The sequence below is a fragment of the Ammospiza nelsoni genome, chromosome 10 (genome assembly GCF_027579445.1).
Source record: "Ammospiza nelsoni isolate bAmmNel1 chromosome 10, bAmmNel1.pri, whole genome shotgun sequence".
In the NCBI taxonomy this organism is placed as follows: Eukaryota; Metazoa; Chordata; class Aves; order Passeriformes; family Passerellidae; genus Ammospiza; species Ammospiza nelsoni.
In genome coordinates, this window is record NC_080642.1 from 1,595,547 (window position 1) to 1,611,015 (window position 15,469).

Below are 15,469 nucleotides of genomic sequence, written 5' to 3' on the forward strand. Positions count from 1 at the left end.
GAAGCAGGCAGTAATTGCCTTTAAGATCAGAGCACAAAGCATTACCTTGGATTTTACAAGGCCAGCGAGCAACAAAAGAGCAGTAATTTATGAGCTCAGCGTAAAAGAAGAGCATAATTGCATTAAAAATTAATGCTAATGAACACTAAAATGGGGAAGGTGGTTATGATGAAAGTTTGGATTCATCTTCCCCGGGTTGAATGATGGCTGGTGCCTTGATTAATGGCTTAATTTCTATCAATTAGCGGGGAGAAATCTCCACTGAGACAAGGGTAAATTGAGCATTGAATTACAGGCCTGGCTTTGTGTGCCCAGGCAGGAGCACGGCGGGCGCAGTGACAAACACGGGGTGGCCACAGATCCTGCAGAGCTCCCTGGGCCACAGATCCTGCACAATTCCCTGTGCCACAGATCCTGCACGATTCCCTGTGCCCCACAGATCCTGCATAATTCCCTGTGTCCCTCAGATCCTGCACAATTCCCTGTGCCCCACAGATCCTGCACAATTCCCTGTGCCCCACAGATCCTGCAGAGCTCCCTGGGCCACAGATCCTGCACAATTCCCTGCCCCACAGATCCTGCACAATTCCCTGGGCCCCACAGATCCTGCACAATTCCCTGTGCCACAGATCCTGCACAATTCCCTGTGCCACAGATCCTGCACAATTCCCTGGGCCACAGATCCTGCACAATTCCCTGGGCCCCACAGATCCTGCACAATTCCCTGTGCCCCACAGATCCTGCACAATTCCCTGTGCCCCACAGATCCTGCACAATTCCCTGTGCCCCACAGATCCTGCAGAGCTCCCTGGGCCACAGATCCTGCACAATTCCCTGTGCCACAGATCCTGCACAATTCCCTGTGTCCCACAGATCCTGCACAATTCCCTGTGCCAAGGCTGTGCCCACTCCTCTTCTGAGAGCAGGGCTCTTGCCCAGGATGGTCTCAAAAACATCCCAAAAAGCCCCAAAATGGGAGTGCAAGGGTGGGAGGAGGGCAGTGGGGAAGGCACACAGGATGTGCAGGGCTCCAGCAGAAAGTTCACCTTCTTAAATTCAAAGTTCCTAAATGCATAGATATTTTCTTAAATTTAAGGTTCTTAAATTCAGAGCTCACCTGCTGAACTTTCCCCTCCTGTTTTCTGCTGCATTTTATACCTAATGCTTCCAGGTCTTTAAAAGAAAAGCTGGTAGTGTCTAGACTTGGTTTAGAATCCGATAAAAATGAGGGTTTTATCACTATAATGTATCAAAATAGCAAACTTAGGGTAGTCTGGTACTCTCTGAAGTATGTTCTGTAGTAAGTACCACAGTGCTCACAAAATACTATTTTTTATATATTTTAATGAAAACCTCATTTTCACAGGATGTTAAAACAAGCCTAGGCAAAGTTTTTCTCATTAATTTACATTTTTCCAGCTTAATTTGTAAATCCTATGTGCTTCCCATAGTAAATAGATGCCGGGGTACTCCCAGCTTGCTACTTCAACAAATTTAATTGTATTTTTCAAGTGCTTGCAGTGAAGTTGGGAGCAGAAAAATGAACAGGCAAAGGTTTCTCTGCCCAGTTTCTATTTCTGGGGTGTAGTTATTGTTCCTGTGACCGTGGCAGGGAAATCCTTCCCTGGAAATCCCAACAGCTGGGACAGAGTGTTGGAGGGGGTCTCAGGGATTGGGAAGTGTGAATGGGAATTAACTGGGATGAGTTATGGGGGGGATGGAAGCTGATCCCAAAATCTGGGATGGATGGATCCCTCAGGGATGGATCTTGCAGCGATGAATGGGTTGGTCCCACAGGGATGGATGGATGGATCCTGCAGGGATAGGTCAGGGATGGAACCAGCAGGGATGGATGGATCTTGCAGGGATGGATCCCTTAGGGGTGGATGGGTCCTGCAGGGATGGATGGATCCCTCAGGGGTGGGTCAGATTTTGCAGGGATGGATGGATGGATCAGATCCCACAGGGATGGATGGATCAGGTCCCGCAGGGATGGATGGGTTAGGGATGGATCCCGCAGGGATGGATGGGTTAGGGATGGATCCCGCAGGGATGGATGGGTTAGGGATGGATCCCGCAGGGATGGATGGGTTAGGGATGGATGGGTTGGGGATGGATCCCGCAGGGATGGATGGGTTGGGGGTGGATCCCGCAGGGATGGATGGGTTGGGGATGGATGGGTTAGGGATGGATCCCGCAGGGATGGATCCCGCAGGGATGGATGGGTTGGGGATGGATCCCGCAGGGATGGATGGGTTGGGGATGGATCCCGCAGGGATGGATCCCGCAGGGATGGATGGGTTAGGGATGGATCCCGCAGGGATGGATGGGTTGGGGATGGATCCCGCAGGGATGGATGGGTTGGGGATGGATGGGTTAGGGATGGATCCCGCAGGGATGGATGGGTTGGGGATGGATCCCGCAGGGATGGATGGGTTAGGGATGGATCCCGCAGGGATGGATGGGTTGGGGATGGATCCCGCAGGGATGGATCCCGCAGGGATGGATGGGTTAGGGATGGATGGGTTAGGGATGGATCCCGCAGGGATGGATGGGTTAGGGATGGATCCCGCAGGGATGGATCCCGCAGGGATGGATGGGTTAGGGATGGATCCCGCAGGGTCGCTCCGCTCGAAGCATCCCCGGGCTCGCCGTCCGCGGCTCCGGCGCTGTTGAGTGAGGCGGTGCCTCCCTCTAACGGCAGCGGAGCCCGGCCGGGAAACGGGATCAGCGGCTGGAGATCCCGGGGAATGTCCCGGGAAATATCCCAGGAAATATCCCGGGATAGCCCCCTCCGGGCTAGGCAGGAGCGGGAGGGGTTTGTGGAATGGGACAGGGCTGGGCTCATCCCCTCAGGATTGTGTCCGGGTTTGGGAGGGCTCACCTCGGAGAGGGGCTCCAGGGAGGGTCTGCAATGAGGATCTCCAGGGGGATTTTCAAGGGGGTTCTCCCGGGAATCTCTCCAGGCAGCCCGCACTGTCTGGAGCTCAGCACTCGGGCTGGGAAGGGTGTCAGGGCTCTGGGATCCCACGGGATCAGGGTCAGGACAGCTGCTCCTCTCCTGATCCAAACAGAGAGGATTCGAGGCAGGAGAATTCCTGAGGACAGAGCCCCAGGGCTGGGGAGGTCCAGAGCTGACACAGCCACAGTCAGTCCCCCCTGTCCTGCTGGATTTTCCTCCTTTTCCCAGTGCTTAGAGCAGACTCCAGCATCTCCCACAGCCAGGGAGGGTTTTGTGTCACCCACTGCAAATTACCCAGGCAAAACTTCATTTTTCTTTAATTTGTCAGCTTGTGCTGCTTGAGTAAAACTGGGATCAATTAAAAACCATGGGACGTGTGAAAACCCAGCTCTGGTGGAAAACACACAGCTCTGTAAGGCAGCTGGATAAAAATATCACTTCCAATAACCCCAAATAAAATGGGATCAAAGGGGAAGTATTTTCTGCTGTAGTTGTTTGTTTAGTCTGGGATCTGGGGGTGTTTCCTTCTTTTAATCCTCAACTCAAAAGAGCAAGAAAAAATAGCAACTTTTTTCTGTATTTCAAAGCTTTTTATGTAAAATGTGTTATATTTTTAAATTAAATTAACCCCTTAAATCTAATTAGTAAAATAGGAAGAAACAGATTCTGAGGAATATTTGAGGTTTTTTGTCTTTGCTTTGATACTGGAGTTAGACCTGCTTGAAAAAATCTCTTTAAGTTCATGTTCATGGTCAGGATTATGGATAAGCAATGAATCCATAAAAATTTACACTCAGAGATTATCCAAAAAATATTTAAAACATGTTTTTGTTTAATGGGTCTTTCACAAGATATTATTGGTCATTTAATGCTTCTATTTCAGTGATTTTAAAACTCTTAGTGGAATAAATTCTGTCTTTAAGGAAAAAATGGGAGTATTTTAGGCAGAGCCCACAGGGAAGTTTTCCTTTCACCTGATTTGTAGAATCATAGAATTCCCTGTTTCTTTTATCTGATTCTCTGCTGTTTCTGATTATTGTGTGTGTAATGTTTTGGGGTGGCATTGAGAGAATTCCAGCCCATTTTAGTTCTCAAGTGACATTCCAGCCCAATTCCATAGGAATTTACAGCTGTAAAGCTGGGTGTGTGTATTTATACATGGGAGGAGAGCAATAGGTGGAACTAGAGAATTGTAAAATACTGAATTATCCCTGAAGGATGATGATGTTCCCAGCTAAACTGGGAAGCCTCCCCCTGCCAAGGTGACAGGGCTGGAAATTGTGCCTGCTGCTGGAATCACCTTTTTATTAAAAACCAGCCCTAATCCAAGATTTAGTTCCTTTATTTCCCCCCTAACAGGGTGAAAAGACTCACGGTGCACTGAGTTAGTATTGATTTTTTTTTTGTCTGAAGCCTGGGAGCTTTCTGACTCCATTGTTTTTGATTTTCCTATGAAATACATATCCTTGCCCCTGACAGCTGACAAACAACAGCTGGAAGTCGTTTTATCTCCCCATAATGTGTTTGTCAAAACTGCCCTGCACTAATGGGCTCTGCTTCCTCCAGTCCATTTTCCCCCGTTAATGTCACTGATGTCATTGGCAGCTTTTAGTGATTTTTGCCCCTTCCCTAATTTGTCATTCCCATCACTTTGTGCAGGATCTGGGTGGGATCCTGGAGCTGCCTGGGATTTGGTGAAGCTGGAGATGAGCTGAGGATTTGAAATCTTCTTTTTCTGTCTTTCTATGCCCGGCTTTAATCAGGATCCTTTATTTACCCTCAGACCAGGTGTATCCAAAACCTCAGTGAATTTTGATTCCTCCTCCTTTGGTTTATCCCAAAAATCCTTGGGAATCTGTTCTAAAGGAGAAGGTTTCAGCACCAAGGCAGCAGGACTTGCAAGCACAAGTTTTCTCCCACCCATCCCTGCCCTCTGGCACTGGGAGCCATTCCCTGTGTGCTGTCCCTCCATCCCTGTCCCCAGTCCCTCTGCAGCTCTCCTGGAGCCCCTGCAGGCCCTGCCAGGGGCTCTGAGCTCTCCCTGGATCCTTCTCCTCCCCATTTATCCCACAAACCCTCAGGTCAGCATTTGGGATGTTCCCAACCTCTCTGCTGTTATTTCTACTCAGAGCTTTCCCTTGTAACAGAAGATTTTGGGCTGCATTGCACCAGCAGTTCTTCCTGGTGTGTCCCAAAATCTCCTCCAGGGACAGGGCCTGGCTCCCAGGATGTCACCAATCCCATAAATGCCACAAATGCCACAAATGCCACAAATCCCACCTTCCTGTGCAGACCAAGCCACCCTCCTGGACCAGGTGAAGCGAGTGAAGGAGATCGAAGCCATCGAGAGCGACGCCTTCGTCCCTCAGACCTTCAGGTCCAGCAAAGAGGTCAAAAAGGTACATTTTCCTTCCAAAAGGGGCATTTTCCTTCCAAAAGGGACATTTTCAGTCCCTTTATTGCTGTATTATCCTCTCAGAGCCAGGAGGAAGCTGCACTATTAAGATTTTCCATCAATGAAAGAGCATCAATGTTGAGAACCTTAAATGCACCTGAAATCCCACCAAGGACTCCCTGGTGGTCTCAGGGTGGGTTCAGGGAATATAAATGTGGCAGAATTTAAGGAAATCACCTGATTTGAAGACTTTTGTTAGGAGAAGGAGAAGAATGCAAATCCCAAAGTTAATCACATTTACTTTGTAATTAAAGTGGAGATGATTTAATGGTGCTTAACTAAAGCCAGACTTTAAGTCTGTATTTATTCCTGAAAAGAAGCAGCTTGGTTTTCAATCAGCTTTCCAGAAACCCAAGAGGAGACATGCAGATCCCAGAATTCACCTGAATTTTGGCCAGCAGGTGTTGCTGGGAACTGGTGTGGGATGTGTTCATTTTCCCACTGGCAGTGAGTGTTTGGAATTAGCCTGGCTGTTTCCCCAGGAATGTGCAATTTACCTTTCTAGAAATCTCCAAGAATCTGGTGCAGCTTCTTCAGGAAGTGATCCAAAATCCCAGTGGTGCAGTTTTTCCAGCTCCCCCCTACACCTTGGTTTTGTCACTTCATGTCCTTTGTCCAGTGTGTCCCACTGAGGATCCATGAGGATCCTTTCAGGGAACACAGCCAAGAGCTGGGTTAAAATCCTGCCCCAGTTGGGAATATTGGGATAAACCACTCCAGTTTTGTGTGTGTGTTTCTTTTCCAGTCAGCAGAACCTGCTGAGCCCCAGCAGGAGCCTGTGAATGTGGGAGCAGGAGCCCCTGAGGCAGCTGCTGCTGAGAAGGAGCCTCCAGCTGCCAACATCCCCACTGCCATCAAGTACCAGGATGACAATTCCTTGGCACACCCAAATGTGAGTGTTTATCCCATCTTTTCAGCCAGGATTTATCCCACCCTTGGCTTTAGAGCAGCCCCTGGGATCAGAGCAGGGTTGTGGGACCCCAGAGCTCTGGGATGAAGAGATCCCACTCCTCCCACCACCCCGCAGAGCAATCCCACAGGAGGGTCAGCAGCAGTTTTAGAGAATTTTATAATAATTAATGTAACATTGGGGAATTTAAGATAAATAAAAATTCAAGGCAAATTGGTTTCTGTAGTTGGAAACCTGGTGGAAAACTCAGAACTCGCTCATTTTGCCAACTTGCAAAGTTTTAAACACGAGACAGACTTCAGCTAATTTTAAATCATTGTAGCTAAGCTTGAGCAAATCCCTTTGGAAGAGCTTTAGAGGGAAATAAAAGGTTTTTTAAGAAGTAGCAAGTTAAATATGACTTGCAGTGAAGAAATGAGTGTGGGTTCTGTAGAGTAGACACAGAGAACAGATCAGGACATGTCAATGATGAATTGCTCTGGAGCTTTGCCTTTTCAGTCATGAGGATCTTTAAGACCCTTCCCAAGTCCAACCATTTTAGGATTCCCTGTACAGTCTCTGCTGTTATGGATGTTTTGGCTCCCCTTTGACCCCCTGAGCTTTTCCTGTGTGCCCTGAGGCAGTGCTGGGTGCTCCAGGAGATGATCACAGACCCAGAGTTGCTGACTGTGCCCTTTTCTGCCCTGGCAGCTGTTCATGGAGAAGGCAGAGGCTGAGGAGAAGTGGTTCCAGAGGCTGGTGGCTCTGCGCCAGGAGAGGCTGATGGGGAGCCCCGTGGCCTGACAGCCCCCAGGACATCCCAGGCCCTTCCCCACCTTGGGAACTCCACACTCTGCTCCTCTTCTTGTCTCCTAGAGGAGATTTCAGTGAGCTGGGCAGCCAGGGAGGGTCTCACCTGGAAAACCAGGAATGTCCTGCCCTGCTCCACCTGGATAACTGGGAATGTTCTCTCCTGGTTCCCCTGAATAATTAGGACTCTTCTGTCTTGGTTCCCCTGGATAACCAGGAATGTTCTGTCCTGGCTCCCCTGAATGACCAGGAATGTCCTGTCCTGCTCCACCTGGAGAATCAAGAATGTCCTTGCCTGCTCCACCTGGGTAACTGGGAATATTCTGTCCTGGTTCCCCTGGATAACCAGGAATGTTCTCTCCTGGTTCCCCTGAATAACTGGGAATGTCCTGCCCTGCTCCACCTGGGTAACTGGGTATGTTCTGTCCTGGCTCCCCTGACTAAGCAGAAATCTTCTCTCTTGGTTCCCTTGGATAACCAGGAATATTCTCTCCTTTTTCCCCTGGCTAACCAGGAACGTCCTCTCCTGGTTCTCCTGAATAACCAGGGATGTCCTGCCCTGGTTCTCTCCAAGCTCAGTGCTGGAGATGGGCATGGCAGCACAGCCAGGGGCATTTCCTTTTTTTTAGAGGTAATTCCTCAGGTGAGGAGCACCTGGCACAGTGGAATATCATTTTATCCCTCCCAGTGGAATATCATTTTATCCTTCCCAATGGAATATAATTTATCCCTCCCAATCCAGAAGGTTTCCCAGGGCCAGGTGGGAGCTGAGTGCTGGGACAGTGAGGGATGTGTGGAGCCATCCCAGGCCATCCCTGTCCTCCCCTGCAGAGGATCCAGGCTCCATCCCTGCCATCCCTCCCTCCTGTGCAGGCTCCTCCCAGGGAATCCTCTCCCTGGATGTGTTCATCCCTCTGCTCCCACTTCTCTCTCTGGGGGAATGCTCCACGTTTCCTTGAGCATCTGCCACTCCTGCAGCTCCAGATGGGGAATTTTATCAGCTCATCATTTCTGGAATTACCAAACGATGGAATTACCACACACCTGCTTCTGGGCAGGGGCTGTTCCCAGCCCGTGGACTTCCCTTGGGCCAGGGGGATTTCAGATAATCAAAGTTTAGTCTGAACATCTCAATTTAGCCTGGACAAACTTCCACAAAAAGCTGCCCATCATCCATCTGAGTGCAGGAAATCAACCAAATCAAATCAATAAAGTACAAAAGTGTTTCTTCAGCAAGACTGGGAGGAAATGGTCACATCAGGAGAGGAGAAAGCTGAGCCCCAGCTCTGGGTGTGCTCCCTGGAGCTGCCCTGCACCACCATTCCCCTGGGATTTTTGGGGTTATTCCTCCTGGTTCTCACATCTGTGGTGACAAAAAATGGAGGCTGACTCTGCAAATGGACTTTGGTTGTTTTATTTTTTGTTTTAGATCCTGGATGTAAAAGGAAAATGTGTTGAGTGACATTTTTACTTCCTTTATGAAGTGTTAGTTTGACTCTATCCTGCATCAAAATAGTCCAAGACCTTGTCTGCAGGAAAAAGTGGGAAAAAATTTGTTTCCCTTGTTTCATTTCAGCATTTTTAAATGGTAATATTTGTCATTGCTGCGTTTTCTCATCACCTTTTATGTTTCTTTCATAGAAAATAAAAACTGTTTGCCCAAGGAAGGTCCAGGTGTAAATTCCTCTTTTCACACATTGTGTTGCATAATTTTGGTGCTTTCATTGGATGTAAAATGATTCCTTTTATTTTCAGCCCTGTAGAATATTAGAAAATGTTACAATAGGCTGTAAATAGATTTAAAGTAGAGTTTGTTTGTTTATTTATTTATTGCTTATTAATCAAGATCTAAATTTGCTGGAGGAGAGTTGGGAGCAAGGAAAGAAAATGGAAATAATATTTCGATAATTTAGATAATTTAAATAAGTTAAAATCAATACATTAAATTAATAAATTGAATTAATTTAAATAAGTTAAATTAATAACATTTTAAATGTTTAGATAACATTTAGGTAATTTAAATACATTAAAATCAATACATTAAATTAATAAATTAATTTAAATAAGTTAAATGAATAAAATTTTAAATGTTTAGATGACATTTAGGTAATTGAAATAAATTAAAATCAATACATTAAATTAATAAATTAAATTAATTTAAATAAGTTAAATGAATAAAATTTTAAATGTTTAGATGACATTTAGGTAATTGAAATAAATTAAAATCAATACATTAAATTAATAAATTAAATTAATTTAAATAAGTTAAATGAATAAATTTTTTAATGTTTAGATAACATTTAGATAATTTAAATAACATTTAGAAAATTTAGCTGAATGAAAAATGTGCTGAAATATTCTAGACACCACTGGAAACAAGGAGCAAATCAGGATAAAGTTGATTTTTATCGTTCCAGAAGCAGCTCAGTGATCAGACCATCCATGAATTCCTCAGGATTGTGCACTTTTCATGGAATAACAACTTGGGTATTGCCTCAGGGGGTTCATTGTAGGGAGATTTTTCTGGTTTCTTACCCTGCCACCCTCCCAGTCCCTCCCAGCACATCCCTGGGGGTGGTTTTTAACTGGTTCTCTTTGTTTTGGTACATTATTTTAGGAGGATTTTGCTGCTCAGGTGAAGCTGTCAAAGAAACCCCTCCTGGCCAGGATCGGATGTTGCTCCTCCTGCTGCAGTCACTCCAGCCCTGGGAGATGCCAGGGCCTCTGTGCCAGCTGTAACCTAAACCAGCCCTCTGCGCGAGGGCACTTTCCCATCTGTCAGCTCACAAGGAGGGAGTTATTTTTAGTGGGATCCTTGAACTCCAGAACCCTCTGTGAGTGGGGATCAGCTGGAACCCGGGGCTGGACCCGGGGCTGGGGGGACTCCTCAGCTTCAAAGTGACACAAACCCTAAACCCACAACGAACCAGGGTTGACAATGCTCCCCTGTTGTAGTCTGGGCCCAGGGCAGCGTTGCCTGGTTGGTTTTGCCCAGGTTGGGAATGGCTCGGTGCCCTGGGTCCCTCTGGAATGGCCACACAGGGGATTCCGGGTGGCTCCTGTTCCTGGAAGGACACAGAGGAGGAGGAGGGTGCTCCCAGCAGGGTGAGCTGAGCTCCCAGCCCAGCTCCCACATTCCAGGGGCTCTGCTCCCACAAAAGCTCTGGAGCTGCTGGAGAGGGGAGCAGGGAGCTGCTGCAGGGCTGGAGCCCCTCTGGAGCCAGGCTGGGACACCCGGGGGGGCTCACCTGGACAGGAGCAGCTCCAGGAGAGCTCAGAGCCCTGGCAGGGCCTGCAGGGGCTCCAGGAGAGCTGCAGAGGGACTGGGGACAGGGATGGAGGGACAGCACACAGGGAATGGCTCCCAGTGCCAGAGGGCAGGGATGGGTGGGACATTGGGAATTGGGAATTCCTGGCTGGGATGGGATCCCAGAGCAGCTGGGGCTGCCCCTGCATCCCTGGCAGTGCCCAAGGCCAGGCTGGGTGAGCTTGGAGCACCTGGAATAGTGAGAGGTGTCCCTGGCATGGATGGGATGAGAATTAAATGATCTTTAAGTTCCTTCCCACCCAAAGCATTCTATGCTTCCCTGATTCTGTACCAGTGAATTTAACAGTATTTTGTTATAAATTCTTGTTGTCTTATTTCAGGCCTCGTACAAATTCCTGAACTGGGCAACTGGGAGCTGAAGAGATATTTAAATCAAATAATAATTTCCATGTTCTTACACATCTTCCTCCAGTCCTTGCTTTTATGTGACATTTACCAACAGTTCATCACCAGCTGCCTTGGCAGAAGCTGATGTCACCTGTGGACTGAAATCAGCTGTGGAACAGCACAGTCCAAAGGCCTCTCCCACTAAAAATCCATTGAAACCTCAGGAAACTGCAGAGCAGCTCTGAGCCCACCTGGAAGGAGCAGCTGCAGGGGTGAGGACACCTCATTTCTGCCAATCCGTGGGAAATGGAAACAGGAGCTGCTGGGGATGGAGCCCTGCTGAGCTGAGCCCTCTCGGGTTTCCTTCAGCCTTGCTCCTGACATTGCTGGGCACAGAATGAAGCAGGGCCCCAGGTGCTCCCATTTCTCCCAAAATAGTTGGGAAATCCTTATTTTTACTAATTCTGCTATTTCTCACTAGCTGGGTAAGCAGAGCTAAATGTTTGGAAGTTTGGGGCTGCAAGAAATGCAATTAAGAAGTAATTGTGTAATAGAAGCTGGGTGTTTCTCCAGTGAGCAGTGAAACCTCTCCTGGCTGGTGGAACTGACAATTTATCCCTGCCCTGCTGTGCCATCAGCCAGAACCTGAGCTAGGAACTCGATGTTGTGATAACTTGTACCCTCAGTTTGTCCAGGACTAATTGGAACATGGGATTAATGGGATCTGCTGAACTAGCAGGAGGCATTTTTAGCTGCAGCCACTGAGGCAGGAGAGCCCTTTGGAACAAACACAGCATGGCCTGAGCTGGCACGGGCTTTAAACTGAAAGTGCCTTCACCTGGTGCCAGTCCCAGGAAAACCTGGATTGGGATCCCTCTGGAAAAGGGCTCCTGGAAGCCCCAAATAAGTCAAGCAGCTCCTGCTGCTCTGGTGAGATTTTTTGTTCTGTATTTTTGTCTGATTTTCCAGCTTGAGGCCGTGGCCAAACCTGGGCTCAGTTTTGATGATGTTCACCATTAACCTGAGACACATTTTCCTGTGAAAAACCTCCAAAATCCAGCCCAAATCCAGATCTCTGCCCCTGCTGCCTCTCCAGCTTTCAGAGGGATCAGGGCTCCCCAGAGGTGCTGCTGAGGGAAGCCCCAAAACCCAGTGAGTGCTTTTCCCTCTCCTGCCCCACTGCTGGGGCCGAGGCTGAGCAGGAATTTGTCCCTCCCTTGCAGGGGCAAATAACTCTGAGTTGTTAAGGAATAACTCTGAGATCCCACACAAGGTGTTCAAGCACCTTCAATGGGTATTTTTGGTGACTTGGGAATGCAAAGTGAGAGAGAATTCCCTGTGCTTCCAAAGGCTTTTTCCATCCCCAGTGACTGATGGATGGCACCAGAGCCCATCTGAACAAATCCTAGTTGGGATCAAATCCTGGGGTCAGGGATGGAGCTCCCAGTGCTCCTGGTGTTTGGGGAGAATATTTCTGTGCCTCAGTTGTCACTCTGCTAAACAAAACCAAGAGAAAATAATGTCACAAAATTAGGGCTGATTAAAGAAATGCTGGCTCACAATGGGAAATGAAGGCCAGGGATTCATTAAACCCAAACCTCAGGGACTCTCCACTGTAGAGATGATTTGAAAAGGAACATCCAGAACCTCTCAAAAGCCCCAAAAGCTTCTCCTGGCTCTCCTGGGAATGGGCTGGGGTGGCAGTGAGGTGCCACACCTGGCTGCTGTGTCACATCCAGCTCCTGGGGATGCTCTGGCAGTTCCAGCCTGGGGAATCCCAAAGGGGACACCAAGGATCCATCCCAGCCATTCCAGCCTGGCAATCCCTGCAGGTGTTTTGTACCCACATTGGTGTCTTACTTTGGGTTTTGTACCAGTTCTCAGCTTCCTCAAAGGAACCCACCCAAATCCCATTTCCCACTTTATGGGCAGGGCAGGCTGGAGTGGCCCTGGCACACCCCAAGGTCCCTCCTGCTCCCAGAGGGATCTCTGCTCCCAGCACTGTTCATTAGCCCATCCCTAATTGCCAATCTCCCATCAGTGTGGGTGAGGGAGCTGGGCTATAAAAGGGACACCATCAGCAGCCTGCACGAGCTGCTGACAGCTCTATTTATAACCCAACCCGGCCCCAAAATGTGTTTCTTCCCCTTTTTTGGTGCTGCAAGTTCAGGGTTAGGAGTTCCTGCAGGCAGGAGTGACTCCTTTTATCAGCTGCAGGCACACAAGGGCACTTTTTTAGGGATATTTCCTAATCATGCACAAAGAGAGGACATGGGGAGGTTTTCTGTCACGAGTTGTTGGGTGGGGAATGGAAAAGATTGGAATAATAGTAAAAGAAATTGATTATTTTTTCTGTAGAAAGGAGTAAAAGAAATTGATTTTTTTTTTTTTTCTGTAGAAGGGAGGACTTGTCTTTCCCTGGCTTGCATCTTCTATAAAATAGGGTTCAACTTATCCAAGTAGGCTGACAGCATAGTCCTGAACAGGTATTTTATATTTCATCAGAACAAAACCACCCCTGGTCAACACTTGGCTCTGATTGCTCCATTTCCCTCATTAGGGTAATTAATTACCCAGCTTTTAAACCTTGTCAGACCCAGCATCTTCAGAGGAGATTCACATTGGATTTCAGCAAAAAAATTTGCTGATAATGAGCTAAGGAGAATTAATTCTTTCTTTCCTCTTGGTTTCTTCTCTGTGTGTACAAACCGGGTATTTCCTTTGAAATTTGCTGGGTAATTTGCATCTGTATTTCTGTTTTAAAGAAGGGAACCTTGTCTATTAGTTCTAATAGTGAATGAATTCCAGTGTGGCCAGCAGTGTGTGTGCAGCCTCAGGGAGGGCTCTGGCTCCAGCTCTCCCAGCCCAGTCTGGCACTTTTCCCACTCAAACACATCTGCAGAAATGCAATTTTCACCTCCAAGTGTTAAAGCTGCTTCAAAATAATCCTTTGGATTATTAGAGGAGTTAGAGTGGATGATTTCCCAGAAAGGCAGAAAAAATTCCCTGGGAATATTTCAGCAGTTCACCAAGTGTTTCCCACAGATTTTAGTGTGTTTTATATAAAAAGTTGATCACAATCAGAGTCTTTTTGGGCATCACCAGAACTGACTTTTACTCTGGAGGCAACAGAAAACACAAACCCAAACTGGTGGGAGGGAAACCTCTCAGCATGAGGAGTGAAAAGGAACTCAGGGCTTGGAAGGAAATGTTTGGGGCAGGAACTAAACAGGGATCTTTGGAATGGAGAGAGAACAAGGGAATTACAAATACCAACAAACATCAATATGGCAAAATGACCTTTTGTTCTGGCTGAAAGTGCTCAAGGAAGCTCTGAAGTCTGGAGCAGATTTAAATAGTCCTATCACCAAAATGAATAAGAATTAAGAAGGTAAATTAATTCCTAAGGGAAATCACTGTAGATCTCATTAGCTCAGGAACAAGATACCTTAAAACTTTTAATTAAAGATAATATTTACTGCAAATGAATAAGAGTTGGCAGGTTTCAGCAGAAACCATAATCTCATTTATGCAAAGTTTTCTTCCATTAGGGCAGACATCATTAATCTCATTGGAGATGCCCTCCAGCCTGGCAGAGCTGCAGCACGAGCAGCTCCTCACAGAACTCTTTTAATCTGCACAAAGGAGCTGCAGCTGCAGCAGCCCCAGAGCTGGAGAAGGGCTGGGCAATTAAAGAGATCCCTGTGCAAACACAGCACCCCATAATGAGCTCCTTCCTACAGCTGCAAAAGGAGCAACCCCTGCAGCCTCATCCCCCAAATCCTGCACAGGATCCTGGAAGATGGGGAATTAACAACTCCTGCATCCTCATCCCCCAAATCCTGCACAGGATCCTGGAAAATGGGAAAGGAACAACCCCTGCATCCTCATCCCTCAGGTCCTGCACAGGATCCTGGAAAATGAGGAATTAACAACCCCTGCAGCCTCATCCCCCAAATCCTGCACAGGATCCTGGAAAATGGGAAAGGAACAACCCCTGCATCCTCATCTCCCAAATCCTGCACAGGATCCTGGAAAATGGGGAATTAACAACCCCTGCATCCTCATCCCCCAAATCCTGCACAGGATCCTGGAAGATGGGAAAGGAACAACCCCTGCAGCCTCATCCCTCAGGTCCTGCATAGGATCCAGGGAAATGAGGAATTAACAACCTCTGCAGCCTCATCCTGGGATTCCTGCACAGGATCCTGGAAAATGGGAAAGGAACAACCCCTGCATCCTCATCCCCCAAATCCTGCACAGGATCCTGGAAAATGGGAAAGGAACAACCCCTGCAGCCTCATCCCCCAAATCCTGCACAGGATCCTGGAAGATGGGAAAGGAACAACCCCTGCAGCCTCATCCCTCAGGTCCTGCACAGGATCCCGGAAAATGAGGAATTAACAACCTCTGCAGCCTCATCCTGGGATTCCTGCTCAGGATCCAGGAAAATGGGAAAGAAACAACCTCTGCAGTTTCATCTCTGGGTTCCTCACAGGATCCAGGGCTGGAGCTGCTCTGGCTGGCAGAGATTCCATCCCTGGGAGTCAGAGTGGGCACAAGATGAACCAGGGGAGTGTGGGGGATGTGGAGGGCTGGGAACAGCTGTGGGACAGTTCCACAGTGGGGTAGAAATGATTTATTTTTACAGGGCTGAGTTGAGGGAGTCATGGAATGGGTTGGGTTGGGTTGGGCAGG

General features: G+C 47.8%; 1 protein-coding gene across 1 annotated transcript in view; it reads left to right on the forward strand.

Annotated features, from left to right (window-relative positions):
* The window catches only part of RSRC1 (arginine and serine rich coiled-coil 1), a 99,100-nt gene extending 90,317 nt beyond the window's left edge, over nt 1–8,783 (forward strand). Inside the window, exons 10-12 of the mRNA XM_059479459.1 lie at nt 5,255–5,361; nt 6,163–6,309; nt 7,018–8,783. Coding sequence (XP_059335442.1) covers nt 5,255–5,361; nt 6,163–6,309; nt 7,018–7,110 — 347 coding nt within the window. The 3' untranslated portion in view covers nt 7,111–8,783. The remainder of the gene's footprint in view (nt 1–5,254; nt 5,362–6,162; nt 6,310–7,017) is intronic.
* Nucleotides 8,784–15,469: the final 6,686 nt, after the last annotated feature.